Source organism: Bombyx mandarina, chromosome 10, assembly GCF_030267445.1.
Source record: "Bombyx mandarina strain Sakado chromosome 10, ASM3026744v2".
Classification (NCBI taxonomy): Eukaryota; Metazoa; Arthropoda; class Insecta; order Lepidoptera; family Bombycidae; genus Bombyx; species Bombyx mandarina.
This window is the reverse complement of record NC_143217.1, coordinates 4,878,187-4,892,332: the sequence shown is the minus strand read 5'-3', so window position 1 is coordinate 4,892,332 and position 14,146 is coordinate 4,878,187. Positions and strand designations below refer to the sequence as shown.

The following is a 14,146-nucleotide window of genomic DNA, read 5'->3' as shown; positions in this document are numbered from 1 at the left end:
TCACAATATTTTTTGTTTAATTACATTCTGTACAGTAATAGTCCTACCTCTGCCGTAATTTGGAATATAAAAAAATAATAATTAAAAAAAGCAGCATTCGATCGTGTTCAAAGGCGCTCATGAACCAAAATTTTTATTTTGTCTTTTGTTTTCCCTTTGTCATTGCAGAAAAAAATCTTCATCATAATATGCCTGTCTGTTACGCTGGTTATATTAATAATAGTGCTCGCGATCGTGCTGAGTTAAACGACGCGACACGGAGCATCGCTCGTGACGTCACCCATCGGACCGTACACATGGAATGAGTATGAATAAAAAACACTATACAAACATCGAGCACGAAAACCCGTTTTTTTTTCTCTATACAACTATAAGCTTTATACATTAGAGGCACAAGGTCGATAATTGAAACTTTTGTATCCGATCATCTTGAAGGGTAGTTTTTTTTTAATAATTTGATTACTGAAAAATGTAGTAGGTTCGAATAAGATTCTCAAGGAAAATACGACAAAACTACCCACAAAACTATAAAATAGAGTTGACCTTTATGCCTCTAATATTAAGGTTCACTAAAACGATATATTTAAAGGTTCTTGCATTTTATGTCTCGATTTTCACAATGGATGTTTACATACGTGGATCGTTATTTTCAAGATGTTTGAAAATGCTGGCATATCTATAAATCAACATGTCGGTATCAAGAAGTGATAATATTTTGATGCCATCTGTTTTGATCTTTACGTGCTAGATAGATAATCTTATCTGTAACATATAAACATTGTGATTGAAAAAATATAATATATCCCACGTTTTTTAACATCTTGTAAACATGTAGAAATAATTATACCATTGCGGTAGACAAAATTGAAGACAATATTAATTTATAAAGTGCAATAAAAATGTTTGTGCTAATAAGTAAGTTATTTAAAAAAAAAAACTTGTTTAGCTTCGCTGGTGTTACCAGAGATATCTTCATAGCGTCTGTGAATAATATTTGATAGAAATTTAGTATTAATAGTTAGGTAACATCACAATTTATTTATCGAATTGATTTTTATTTACAAACAAGTTTTTTTTTCTTTCATACGTTATTATTTCGTAACCAATTTATTATTTATTATTTTCAAACAGAAATACGAACTTAATGTATTATATATGTATACTATTGCATCGATTTGCTTAAAATTCCTACTACTAAATTGGTAGCTTTTTTTGTTAAGTTCTCAACAACGTGGACTAAATTAATGTTAAGCTAAATTATTTTTTAAAATTCTCTTTTCAATGCTACTTTTGTACTAAAGAAATAATCTCGATAACAAAAGTAACGATGAAAATATAACATAGCGAATTTATAGTTTTCGTTTGTTTAAAATCAGTTAAATGAAATTAATAAAAATAAATTAAAATCAGTTAAATATAGAAAATATGTTTGTGTTTTGTCTGTACAGTTAGACAACACCGTTAAGTATTATAACTCTGTTTCATGGTGACCTAATATTACGTCGGGGAAAAAATCGCTATTTTTATATTTCGTGGGGTGAAATTGCTATTTGGTTTAAGCGGCATTTAGCTTAATACGCGACATTTATCTTTGTAATTAAAGGTACGTTTTATTTGGTACTGGCCGACCCGGCAGACTTCGTAGTGCCTCAACCGATAAATAAAAGACCTAAACTTTTGTATAAAATAAACTTAAAACAAACAAAAGGAATCCGTCCGACGGGGGACACATCAAAGGAAAAACAAAATTGTTATTTTTATTTAATTCTGAGCATTTTCATTCATTTATTTACCTTTTAAATCTTCCTTGGATTTCCACAGATAATTCAAGACAAAAATTTGCCAAATCGGTCCAGCCGTTGTCGAGTTTTAGCGAGACTAACGAACAGCGATTCATTTTTGTAGATATAGATTAGTATCAACAATTCGATGTTTTTAATTGAACTTCAATTAAATTAAGTACGGTTCAATTAAGCACGGTAGGCAGCGGCTTGGTTTTACCCCTGGCATTGCTGAAGTCCACGGGCGATTGTAACCACTCACGATCAGGTGCCTACAAGGGCAATAAAAAAAGTTTCCACCATTGAAATAGCTGAAGAAATTTTTTTGTTATATTTTTTCGAAATTTTAAACTTGAAATGGCTCTCCTGTAAAGTTGCAAAAATCTTATACCTTTAAACGAGCAATTCTTGTATACATATGTATATAATCTGAATCTCGGAAACGGCTCCAACGATTTTCATAAAATTTAGTATACAGGGGATTTCGGGGGCGATAAATCGATCTAGCTACGATTAATTTTCAGAAAATGTTATTTTATTCGTGTTTTCAATAATCAACTCTTCCCGGCATCTATTGGCGAACAATAATACTATTTTTCTTAATTGAGGGCAACTAACCGCTTTAAAGACACAACAAGATGGCGTTATAAAAAAAAACCGACCAAATCTCGGTCATCATCTCTAGTATTGCTTAAACCAAATAGCATTTAACCCAATGATTGAAAGTAATTGGAAATGGCGATTTATCATAATTTAAAGTAACTTGGCCATTGTGGAACTGAGTTTTTAGGTTAGGTTCTCAGTTTTATCACCTCGTTCGATTAGTGGCTGATGACGACTAGCTTCTGTGCCGGGGGTCCGGGTTCGATCACTAGCCCGAGTCAGTCGTCTTTGTCAAAGAGATTCTTTTGTGAGTGTGTGTGTATGTGTTTCCGGTACTCATACCAGACAATAATACCATGGATTTTAGGTCGTTTGAGAATTGAAGTGTTTATTGAAGCTTTTTAGTACAGCCGTTACTTGAAACGAGAGATTAAATGAAAAAGCGATACTAAAAAAGAAACATAAGCATACATCTATCTATGTATAAGATGCAGAAGTATGAGAGCAAAAAAACACTTGTGAAGGTTTCTATATCGAGTGTGCCCACTTGTCCTTTTTTTTAATTTCTTTTATAAAAATCGACATGTAAATCCATTCACGGCGTTGTAGAAAAAAAAGTGTATTTGTAATGCTAACCCTCAATACTTATTTATTGTCTTTGTACGCGCACTTTTCGATTTTACTAGTACCTTCGATATTCGTTAGGCTATTCGGCGATAGATGGCGTTGTTACTCGTACCGGCGTAACGGTACTTTATTACATGGAATGCTGAAGAAAGGATATTTGGTTTAAGCGACATTTTTGAAACTTTACAGAAGAGCTATTTAAAGTTTGAAATTTGGAAAAATATGAAAAAAATACTTTTTTAGCTATTTGAATGTTGTAAACATAATTGAATATGCAACTTCGAAAAGGGCACATGTCGCATATTTTGTCAAATACGTTTTTTCATAGGTATATACATGTAATTTTGAGGCTTACCTACACCCATTTTATAATAATTCCAGTAATTTTCAATTGCTAATTAACACTAAAACATATCTCAAAAATTAATATTTTAAATTTTACACTGCTTTAGAAAATAATCAGTTTTTTTCATTTTCTGAGATGTGCCCTTTTCGAAATTGCATATTCAATTGAAGTTCGGTTAAAAATGAATCGTTGATGCTAATACCGAATAAAATGGACCTTTAATCATAAAGATAAGCGTCGCGTGTCAAGCGAAATGTCGCCTAAACAAAATAACCTTTCACCTCTGGTAATATGTTTTGAGCCAGAAATAAAGAGGAAGGGAAGTTGAGGGTCAATAAACACACGTGCATTTTGCAGTCCATTGCGTCAAGACCAACGTACAAGGCGGAAATGTAGATACAAAACAAAAAGGGTCGTTTACTTTGCATGTTATTTTTTTATGTTTATGATGTTTGAAACTCGCTAATAGCTGAATAATCCACAACAGCTTAACTCATAAATGTCTCGGGTGATGAAATTAGCTGTTTTTTTTTTGAATGCATCCATAACATTTATGAACATATTTCACAATTTATTATTAATAGTACACAGCAGAGGTAAAATTATTTACGGTATTTTTTTTAAATTTAAGTTCAGCTGTCAGTGGTTCTCAAACTTTTTTTGTGTAATAATTGTTTAAAAATTTATATTGTATTATATAAAATAATTACAAAAAACTGTTGCAAACGCAGGCGTATGTTCTTTTTTGTATGCGTTACTTAACTTGTTTAGGGAAGCGTTTAATTAAGTCACAACAATAAAATATAATATATATATGTAATAATAAAAACATCCTTATTACCTAGTCAGGTCATAAATTCTGTCACATGTTTAATGTAAAATAATTGAAACAAGTTTATTCATTATGTAACCATTCATATACCAAAATGAACTTAACAAAACATAGATTCTTATGACACTAAAGTTTATTCAAAACGACCTCCGTGATTTTGAATACAGGCCTTCAATCTGCGCGGCCAGTCGTCTATCGCAGCACGAACGAGGTCCATGTCAATATCGGTGGCTGCCTTAATCAAGGATGTCTTGAGTGACTCCAAATTGGGATGAGGCTTTGAGCACGCCTTTTCCTTCAAGTGTTGCCATATCTTGTAATCTAACGGATTCAAATCTGGACTGGAGGAGGGCCAGTCTTCGTGCCGGATTAAGTCGATTTCACGCGCCGCCAGCCAGTCTTGTGTGCTCTTCACTCTATGAACTGGCGCCGAATCTTGTAGGAATACCCAGTGCCTGTTATTGAACATGGTATGAGAAACAGGTTCCACAAGGTTCGTCAGGACTGTATTTTGATACACAACTGCATTCGTTTTTACACCTTTCTCACAAAAATGTACCTCTGTTAAGCCCCAATAAGAAACTCCCAACCATACCATGAGCGAGGATGGAAAATGACCTCGTTGGACACGCGGAATACGGTTGCTCGCTTCTTCACTACTGTGTGCGTACACCTTATCATTTTGTTTGTTGTAGCTCTCTTCTACGTTAAAATTTTTTTCATCCGAAAAAAGAATTTCCCGATATTTTTTTCCCGCGTACCGCTTCAACAAAGCGCGGCATCTCTTCAGTCTCAGGTCCATTAGACGAGCATTCAAACGATGTCCTGTTTTTCTTCGATATGCCCAAAGCCCTAAGTCTTCATTGAACACCCTTTTCACCGTGGTTCTGCTTAACCCCATCTGAAGGGCCAACAGTTTCTACTTACGTTTGGGATTTCTTTGAATTCGCGCCTTCACAGCTTTTATCACTGATGGAGTCCTAACAGACCGAGGGCGACCACTTCTTGACCTGTCATCTATACTAGAGTCTTCATTGTATCGTTTGATGGTACGATAAACGAATCTTTTGGTTATATTCAAATTTTTAACCGTAACCGCAACGCAGGCGCGTAACCGCAACGATGCAACGCAATAACTGCAACACGGTCTTCTTTAAGCGTCCACTCCATATTTAAAAATGAGTAAAATTCTAAAAGTATACATTTTTATTTTCATGAACAATTTGAATTCGAATTCAATAAACTTTTTTGTGGCCAGCATTCTAAAAGAAAAGTTTTTACTGTGTGACAATACTTATGACCTGACTAGTTATATTAACGAAGGCATTTAGTAAGCGCATTTCTGAAAACTTACAGAAATGATTGCAAATTTATTTTTTCTCTCGTACTGGTTGCTTTATAGTTGTTATATTTTGAATACATGTGTACTAACTGTGATTTTTAATTGTTTTTTGGTATTAATTAATGTACAATTACATCGTATCGTTATAAAATCATCAACATTTTATTATTCCTATAAAGCACTCATTCTAATTGAAAGACTGTGAGACATAATTTAACGTCATATTAATATCGTTGATTTATTACTTAATTTAATTTAAGTTATAATTTAAAAACCTTTTTGTTTTTCCCTATCACTTAAGTTAATAAGTTACCCTCACAACGAAGGGATGAGTTTAAAGTTGTTGCTTTTGTTAAAAAAAAAATAGAACTTTACTCATGTTGTAAATATGTTTATAATTTGAAATTTAATTACATTTATTTAATTTATTTTGTTTTCTTTTTTTTTTCGTTAATTCATTATGTTACCCGCAAATATTGTGGCAAATGACGCACGCACCGCAATTTAAATGTGAGTTTAATTAAATTATTAATTGGTAGTAAATTTTCACGAAGCTACTTTTGATTATGATGTCGTTTTGACGTCGTTTTATTTTGATTACCGAGCGTCACTTTCGAGGAAGGAGAAGAGAATTCTTAAAGCGTAATGTTGCATGGTCGTCATTGTCCGTCACTCGGCCGTCAACAGAAGAAGATCATGATCTTAGTGTGCCTCCTCATTCTGGGCCTGGTCATCGTCGGCTACGTCTCCAGCTACTTTGTGTGAGCGGCCCCAGCTCGCGTAACGATCGCCAAATGCTCAAAGGTAACTCTTTCCCTTACGTCGGGGTAAGTTTGGCTCGCACCGTGCGATCGCGGTTCGTATGATCGTGACGCAAGGTCGACCTGGCCCCCCGCTGCCCATGCCCCTAACTAATCGTGAATTGTATTTGTCTTAATGCAGAAGAAGATTATGATTATGGTGTGCCTGCTCGTGCTCGTGCTCATTGCGGCATACTTCGTGTATAGCAGCATCCTGTAGACGGGCGAAGGTTTGATCCGCATCATGTCTGTCTGGGCTTCATAGACGTTCTTTATTTAAATAATTAGAAAAGTATAATACGTCACGATTTTACATCATAATATTATAGCGTTGTATTCCATTGTATTTAGAACGACAGCTGATTGTGATGTGGCCCAGGTACAAAATTAGAGGGTTTTAGAGAATTGGAAATCGGAAAAAAAAAAAAAAAAATTCCTTGTAGCATTAAGGTATTGCTGTAATTTTCAAGATTAATAAATATTTCCTCCTACGATAGAACTGATTTTATTGTAGACAAAGGTTTGAAAAGTTATAGTTTAGTTGGTACATTCTGTTAACGTCCGCTTTTTATTTGTCTTTCATGGCAGATTGGCCTGCTGCCCGTTGTTTCAAGCGGTCACTGTCGCTCATGGTCATTAACAATACCAGGGTACGGCCAAACCGCTGCCTTACAGCAAAGGAATTCTTTTATAGATCACTTAAAAAGGACATTTTATAGCACTGCAGAAATACAATAAAGTCCCCTTCATCGCGTTTACATTTATTGTTCATGAAATATGAAATAATATCTGGGAACGCATTGTTTTAATTTTTGCTCCGGGGGCTATTGATGCGGCGGTAAAAAAATGGCGGGATCATTACGAACGTTTGGCTAGAACACTCCTCATTAAACATGCAGAGCAAAATACACAGAGAACAAAAGTGCAGCAAAATAGCAAAATACATATGTCCGTAACCGAGAAGTCCAAAAAATACGTGAAACCAGGATTATGGGCAATCCGAAAAGCTTTAAAAAATTTGTTTGGAGTAACTAACTAAGCAATTAGGATCCTCTGTCCATCCTGAAAGTTGTACTCCACACGCAGTTTCAATGCTTTGCTCAACACTAATCTTTGCGTGAAGTGTTGTTTCGCTTCATTTTGGGCTTCCAAAATTTTTTAGGTATACCAAAAGTGACTTTAATATGAACCCCATAAATCCGAATGTATTTCAACAAGAATTTAGGAATGTATCTTGAAATTGCAGCGCTTTGACAAAGGGGTCCTTGTTCGTAGTGAACGCGCAAATATTTATCTTCGTAACGTAGACTCAACGCTTGATACATAACGTAGAAATTTAAACTTAAACTCATTACTGCACACATCTCTTACTGTTACACACATTTAACATTCGTGCGTATTGCATTGTTTCGTGATTTTCATGTAAATTATAAATATCAATCACACGTCACACGAAAACATGAGTTTGAAACACTATATTCATGAAATAGAAGTACCATAATCGAATAAGCATTTATCATGTATGTATGTAAACATAACTTATCGTTCGTGAGATTACGAATATCAAGCATAACGTTTTTGATAAAGTATGGAAAAAAATCGCAAATAAAAGTAACCAAAGAAAAGAATACTAAATTTTGTTACTGTGAAAGGACCAGAGAAAGTGCCTGTGCATTCAAATTTATGCTTTCACGGATCAATGATTAAGAACTTATTTTACAGGTGATTTAAGTTCCTTATAAATGGCAATGGCATTGAATTGTGTGTCGTATAGTACTCAAATTAAAGCACGTATTCGTTATTGTTTTGTTTTCCGATTTTTCAGTACTTTGTTTAATGATCTTGGTAGAAAGACGAAGGCCTCACGCCTATCCTGGTGTTAAGCGTTACGAAATGCTTTAGACCGAATAACGTAAGTGCCTTAACCCTCAGACACAGCCCACTGAGTTTCTCGCCGGATCTTCTCAGTGGGTCGCGTTTCCGATCCGGTGGTAGATTCTGTGAAGCACGGCTCTTGCTAGGGTTCGTGTTAGCAACGTCGTCAGGTTTGAGCCCCGTGAGCTCACCTATTAGTTAAGGTTATGCTGATATAACCTCCCAAGGCTATCAGCTTAGGTAGAAAAAAAAAGTGAGTGCCATTCTCCAGCATGAAACATGAGGTCGGAACCATGAGATATTTGGAACTATTGTTCCACCCCTCAAACTAGGAGCGTAACTGTTTCTCTGTTTCGTGTGGCGATAACTACCCGCGCGGGCTTACACAATACGCCGCTGCCCATATTTAATTGTATATATGTAATTTAAATAAGTATACTTTATTAAACCATACATACATAGACTCATTTGCGCACAAGTTTACTATGTGAGAATTTTAGTGTTTTCAAATAGTCATTTTAGATTTAACTATTGCTGTTGTTAAGTATTATGTATTATATTCATCTATCGAAAGAAATTGATTAATCATTAGGAATCGTTTATGTGGCTTTAAATTAATCTTAAGGGCCTACGTATGCGTCTTAGTTAGACGAATTGTATTGTAGTTGAAAGTAATTTGAACAAACAAGAGTAATAATAGAATTAGAAAAAAGTGCTGTTTATTTAATGTTGGCAAGTTAGTAGTTAGGTGGGCATTACAAGCTCACGGATATTTTAAATTACTGTTATTTTGTTCGGTGATGGTAGGAACATGTTTCATTTTGTGAATTCGGTTATCGTTGCATAAACTAGCGTCCAAATCAAGGTCCAAAAAAACATCGAGGCTAAGAATATACAGTCGAGAATATTGCTTGATTCACTTACTGGCGATTATTCGACAAGAAACTAACATTAAAGCCGTGTAAATTTATAGATAGAATTAACAGCTTATAATTTATAACCAAATAATGCAGCAACGAATCGCATAACCTTTAAAATTCGTTATCAGATCGGTTGAATCCTTCGAACTAACTATATAAACAAGAGTGTTAGAGATCGCCGGTTCAGAAAGTAAATAAGGTTTTCAGTTTTTTTTAAATGTTAAATCTTTTTAGAAATGCTGACATAAGGCTGGCAATCCGTTAAACTTTTTTTTATATTTACACTTTGGATAACGGCGGCAATGGGGTAGTAGCCAATTGTTCAATTTGAACAGTTTGTTAAATTCGCTACATAAAATAAAAAGTGATTTTTTTTATAAAAGCAAAAATTTATCGATTATTTTATTTTTCGATTTGCTGTTACGAATTACGTGGTTTACCGCCGACTTAACGATCTTTGTAAAAACTTTTAGTAATGTCTTGAAAAAATGTCGAAATTCAACTAGAAACTGATTTGTTTTTATTACGTTACATGATTCTATAAATGATTTCAGGACCGACAAGCAGAAAGAAGTATTAGCCTACATTTCGGTGCCTGCAACCAGCCTGGCACGCGTGCTGCATACGTCATCCGCACATTACATTCCATAAGTTACGTTATCTGTGCGTTTTAAAACGGTTCATCGATGATCAAATTTGGATACAACGTCACGTATCTTCCAATACGCATTGAAATTTTTGGGGACGTACATAATACTCATTAACGAGTTTAAACAATACGCATATAACAACATCACGTTGGAATATCATATTTGTAAGCATATCTGGCGAACAGAAGTTGATAACGCGTTCGCCTGTTACGGAAGAATCTAGAATTAAATTCCGTGAAGTATTTACAAATGTGAATCTTCCGATAATCCTTAGCTTGATTAGAAAGGTTTCGTTAGAAGTTTGTACGTAGACCGACTGTTATTTGCAGATTTTAAATATTCTCCATGTACCTACTCTGTTTAACCGACTTCATTTTAATAATACAGTAGATCCGAGATGTCATTAAACATTTTGTCATGTAACATTTTGCAATTAAAGAATCATTGTATTTTGCGAAATCATGAATCGGTACAATTAAGGAACAAAAAGGGGTTGCCGGTGTGTTCTTTGTTTTTGACTTAAACTACAAAACTTTTAAACTAGCTAGGGTTTTTTCTCAAAGAAATATTTCACTGTAGAAGTTTCTAATTCTTGTTGGAATCTCTTTGTTCACATTGGCAACCCTTTGAGATTCACGTATAGCAATAATTGAATATCTATCTATATCGTTTAATCTATATTGTTTAATAATCCCGGAAACAATATTAGTGTGCAATTATACTTGTACTGTTGTAGTGGTATTTAAACATTATTAAGTAGATGTTTCGAGCCATTCAAAATTTAACTAGGCTTCATGTCTATAACCTACAAATACACATAATATAGGTACTACGGAATTATTTTATCACTACGAATCATTAGCATTTTGATCATATCGTAGTGAACAGTTAATGACATTGTATTACCAACTTAAACTCTCATACTTGTTGAGCATTGCGTAATTAAAATTGTTCAAGTGTTTATGTATATCAACTTCTACATACACACAATTAAAGGTCGTGTCTTAAATAGCCTATAGAGCTATCGTAAATACGATACGGTTTCTAAAAAAAATAAAATTTACCTTAATCGATCGCGTGTTTAGATTGACGACTTATTGAGAGTGGATAGTGATCAAATTGATATTAAAACCTTTCACCTTTATACCTATACGTACAGAGAGATTACTAGATAAATAACAAATTTTATTATAGCCAAATTGTTTTATGTTTTTCGTCGTTTTTAAATTCTCTCGCTCAGTGTAGAGGATGTGATCTCATGACTTAGGTAAATATTACAATTCGTAATAATTTTTTATTGCAAATTAAAATGATGAGGTGTCGTTTTCATGTGAACGACGGCTTGCTCGCGTTCGGTGTGCTTAGTGCGAGTTTTTTAACGTTCGCGATAGCGTAAAAGTTAACCCAATTTTTTATGCAGTCGGAACAGCGCCCCTAGCGGCAAACGTAGCCAAACGGTCCCATTCCATACAAATATGAGTTAACTTTTACGCTATCGAGAACGTTAAGATACTCGCACTAAGCACATTGAGCACGTGATGGGTTGACCGATAGCTCGCCCGCAATCAGCCGCTCAAGGGAGATCGACCCTCGCAACTATATTTTTCCTGTTTAAATTGTACACGTGTTTAAATAAATAAATAAATCAGCACGTACGTGCGTATTTATCGAAATCAGTATTTTTGTTCCACGTAAATGAAATGTATTCAATTGCACCTCACGCTTAGGTGAGGCTTATACTTTAGTCTTTACGGAATTATGGCAAGTTTTTCGGACTTGCGCGAACCTGTGATTCAGTCAAGGACTGATCGGGACGAAATGGGGAGGAGGCAGTGAGATGCTATGTGCAAGGCAATTTCAGACGTTTGTTTATTAATTTATCAATTTTAAAACACTCTATATAACGCTTCGCAAAATGTTTGGAATTCGGTTAGCGTTTAAAAGAAATGTATCTGACTTAGCGACAATGCACATAGCCGATTGGTCTCGCGTTGGGAGGTCACTGGACCTCTGTACAGAGCATATCGCGCCGGCGTATCTGCCGCCGCTGAAGCAATAATAATATTCTATTACAATTGTAAAATTGTTTTAAACTTTCGAATGTGTGATAGTAGATGCAGTTGTTGTTTAGTTAACTTTATATTAATAATAATGAATTGTTATCGTGAGTGTAATTTTTAACAGTAAGAGTACTTAAAAACTTTTTCCATATATTAGCGAGTATGATTCAATGAAATATTGGGGCTTTTCGATCAAGTTAATTAATTATACGAATCAAAATTTATTATTATTTGTTTAAAAACCATTAAATATATTCTTCGTTGTACAGTTAAACTTGCAGTAACCCGATTTAGTTAGGATAAATGACTTTTCGAATAAAATTTAATTCAGTTACCTCAGTTACGTATAGAAAACCAATACATATTTTTGTTATGAATAAAAAACGTAGAGGAAAATCACTTGAAAATTTAAGCACCAAAATATTTTAGCCTTTTTCCTGTAAGAATATATTAAAGTTAAATGTATTTAGAAGGAATGATGCGAGGGATATTCGACCCAGGCGGGATACGGGAAATGCGCGGAGACGTTCCCGCCCTCGAGTGTCGTTGTCCTGGTCAGACCGATTATGTAAGAACATAAAGCAATCTTAATTTTAAAAATTTATAGTATAGTTAGATATTTATCTGTAAGAGTAGGATTTCATCTAGTTGCCTTCGTAACGGTAGAGAAGTTAGGTGATACCTTTTTCTCTGGTTAGCTTCATTGGTCATCGCGGCCGGTCCTCGCCTGTACGCGTTCGCTAGCTTCCCGCCAGCGCACTCGCCGCGACATTAGCTAGATTCATCCTTAATGATAAGTATTAAATTTATAATACCGGTCTCTCGTTACGAGGCCTCGTACCTGACACCAATGTAATTGATAATGTTAGCGCCGGGAGCACATTCGCACAAAGAACGCGGTCTCTGTGTACCCGTCAACGATCGCGTCGGCCCGCCGCTAAGTTAGTGTAGTCATACTGAAAGTCTAGTCAGCTTTTGACGATCTATTTTATTCTGATCAATACTCTGTACTTAATGCATCTCATTAAGGGTATACCATAGTTGTTGAGCGTGTTCAACGGACGTTCGTGTCGCCCTTAACGCAACCAGCGTAGCAACAGCAATGGCGCTCACCCGAGACGCGCCCACAGACTATCTACATATATAACCTAACTTAACATAGTATTTTTCATACGCAAATAGTATGGCGTCTTGTTGGTTGGATTGCTAATTTTATATAAGTACACAATTAGTATAGTTTATATACTTATGTGTCAATTCTTATAGCATTTTATTACATAAACGGTCTAGCTAGTAAGTGTTGAAATCAAACGTAAGAATTACGTTTCCACCTGTCTAACAATAATAGCAGTTGTGTAAACATAGCTTGTTACAAAATTAAAAAAAAAACAACTAAATTCAGTAGTGTTATACGATTTTCGTTGACTCAAAGTTTTGAATGATAACCGTTCATTTGTTTATAAAATATAGTGCATTCGTTTCTTTAGACAATAATTTATAAATACAATTTATGAAATTGCTAAATTTTCTCAATAATTTTGGTGAATTAACTGAAACAACGAACAAAGAAATAACTGTAAGAATTCGATTTTTGCTTTTATCATGCGTAATACTGTAATGTGTGTTTAATTTAGTTTCGTTCAGTGCTGAATCATTGGGCGGTAAACAAGTTTAATCTTATCTCTCGGTTCACAAGCTAGTCTAATCCAATGCATAATAAATTATATTATAGTGTTACCGATAGCGTGTTCTGTAACGGCATCGACGGTGTTAAGGTTAAACCCCACTGCATATTATATTGTTCAATGATATTATAATATATTATAAATATTGTTTATGAGTAGAGTCGCTAGACTTCAATTCGTAGTGTTAAACGTTCGTATTTTAACAATTTTCCACATACGTGCTTTATTCTTTAAAAACTCTTCGATGTTGCTTCGCGTTAAACGATGAGATACATTTAATATATTATAATAGAATTTATAGTTTGTTTTAATCAAATTAAATCATGTTATTTTATATTTAGTTTAGATAAAATGTTGAAATAGTTTAGTATGTTTCTATAAAGGTTTCTTGTATTTCAAGGTATATTCATATTAAATTGTCTTGTATTCTTCATGTAATGGAACACTGGAATTAAACGTTGTTACAGTAATATAGTTCACGTATTAATTAGTTATTACAAATTAATATTCAGAACACACTAAAATTCGATTTAGATTGATTTCATAGTCATGTTTATTCTGTATGTAGGGTTATCGATCTGAAATTCTCTCATAATTATAAAATAAACGGTGTTTTCTGCTGTAA

The 14,146-nt window shown here is 34.3% G+C and overlaps 1 protein-coding gene across 5 annotated transcripts in view; it reads left to right on the top strand.

Moving 5' to 3' along the window:
- Syx1A (Syntaxin 1A) overlaps nt 1–14,146 on the top strand; it is a 66,943-nt gene extending 52,797 nt beyond the window's left edge. For 2 of the 5 annotated variants that reach the window (XM_089730272.1, XM_089730270.1), the window contains exon 8: nt 169–5,959. In XM_089730272.1, coding sequence (XP_089586398.1) covers nt 169–246 — 78 coding nt within the window. In that variant the 3' untranslated portion in view covers nt 247–5,959. Of the gene's footprint in view, nt 1–168; nt 5,960–6,218; nt 6,336–6,473; nt 6,562–9,680 lie in introns of those variants that run through there. The other 3 variants (XM_089730271.1, XM_089730269.1, XM_089730268.1) reach the window with 3 other exon arrangements.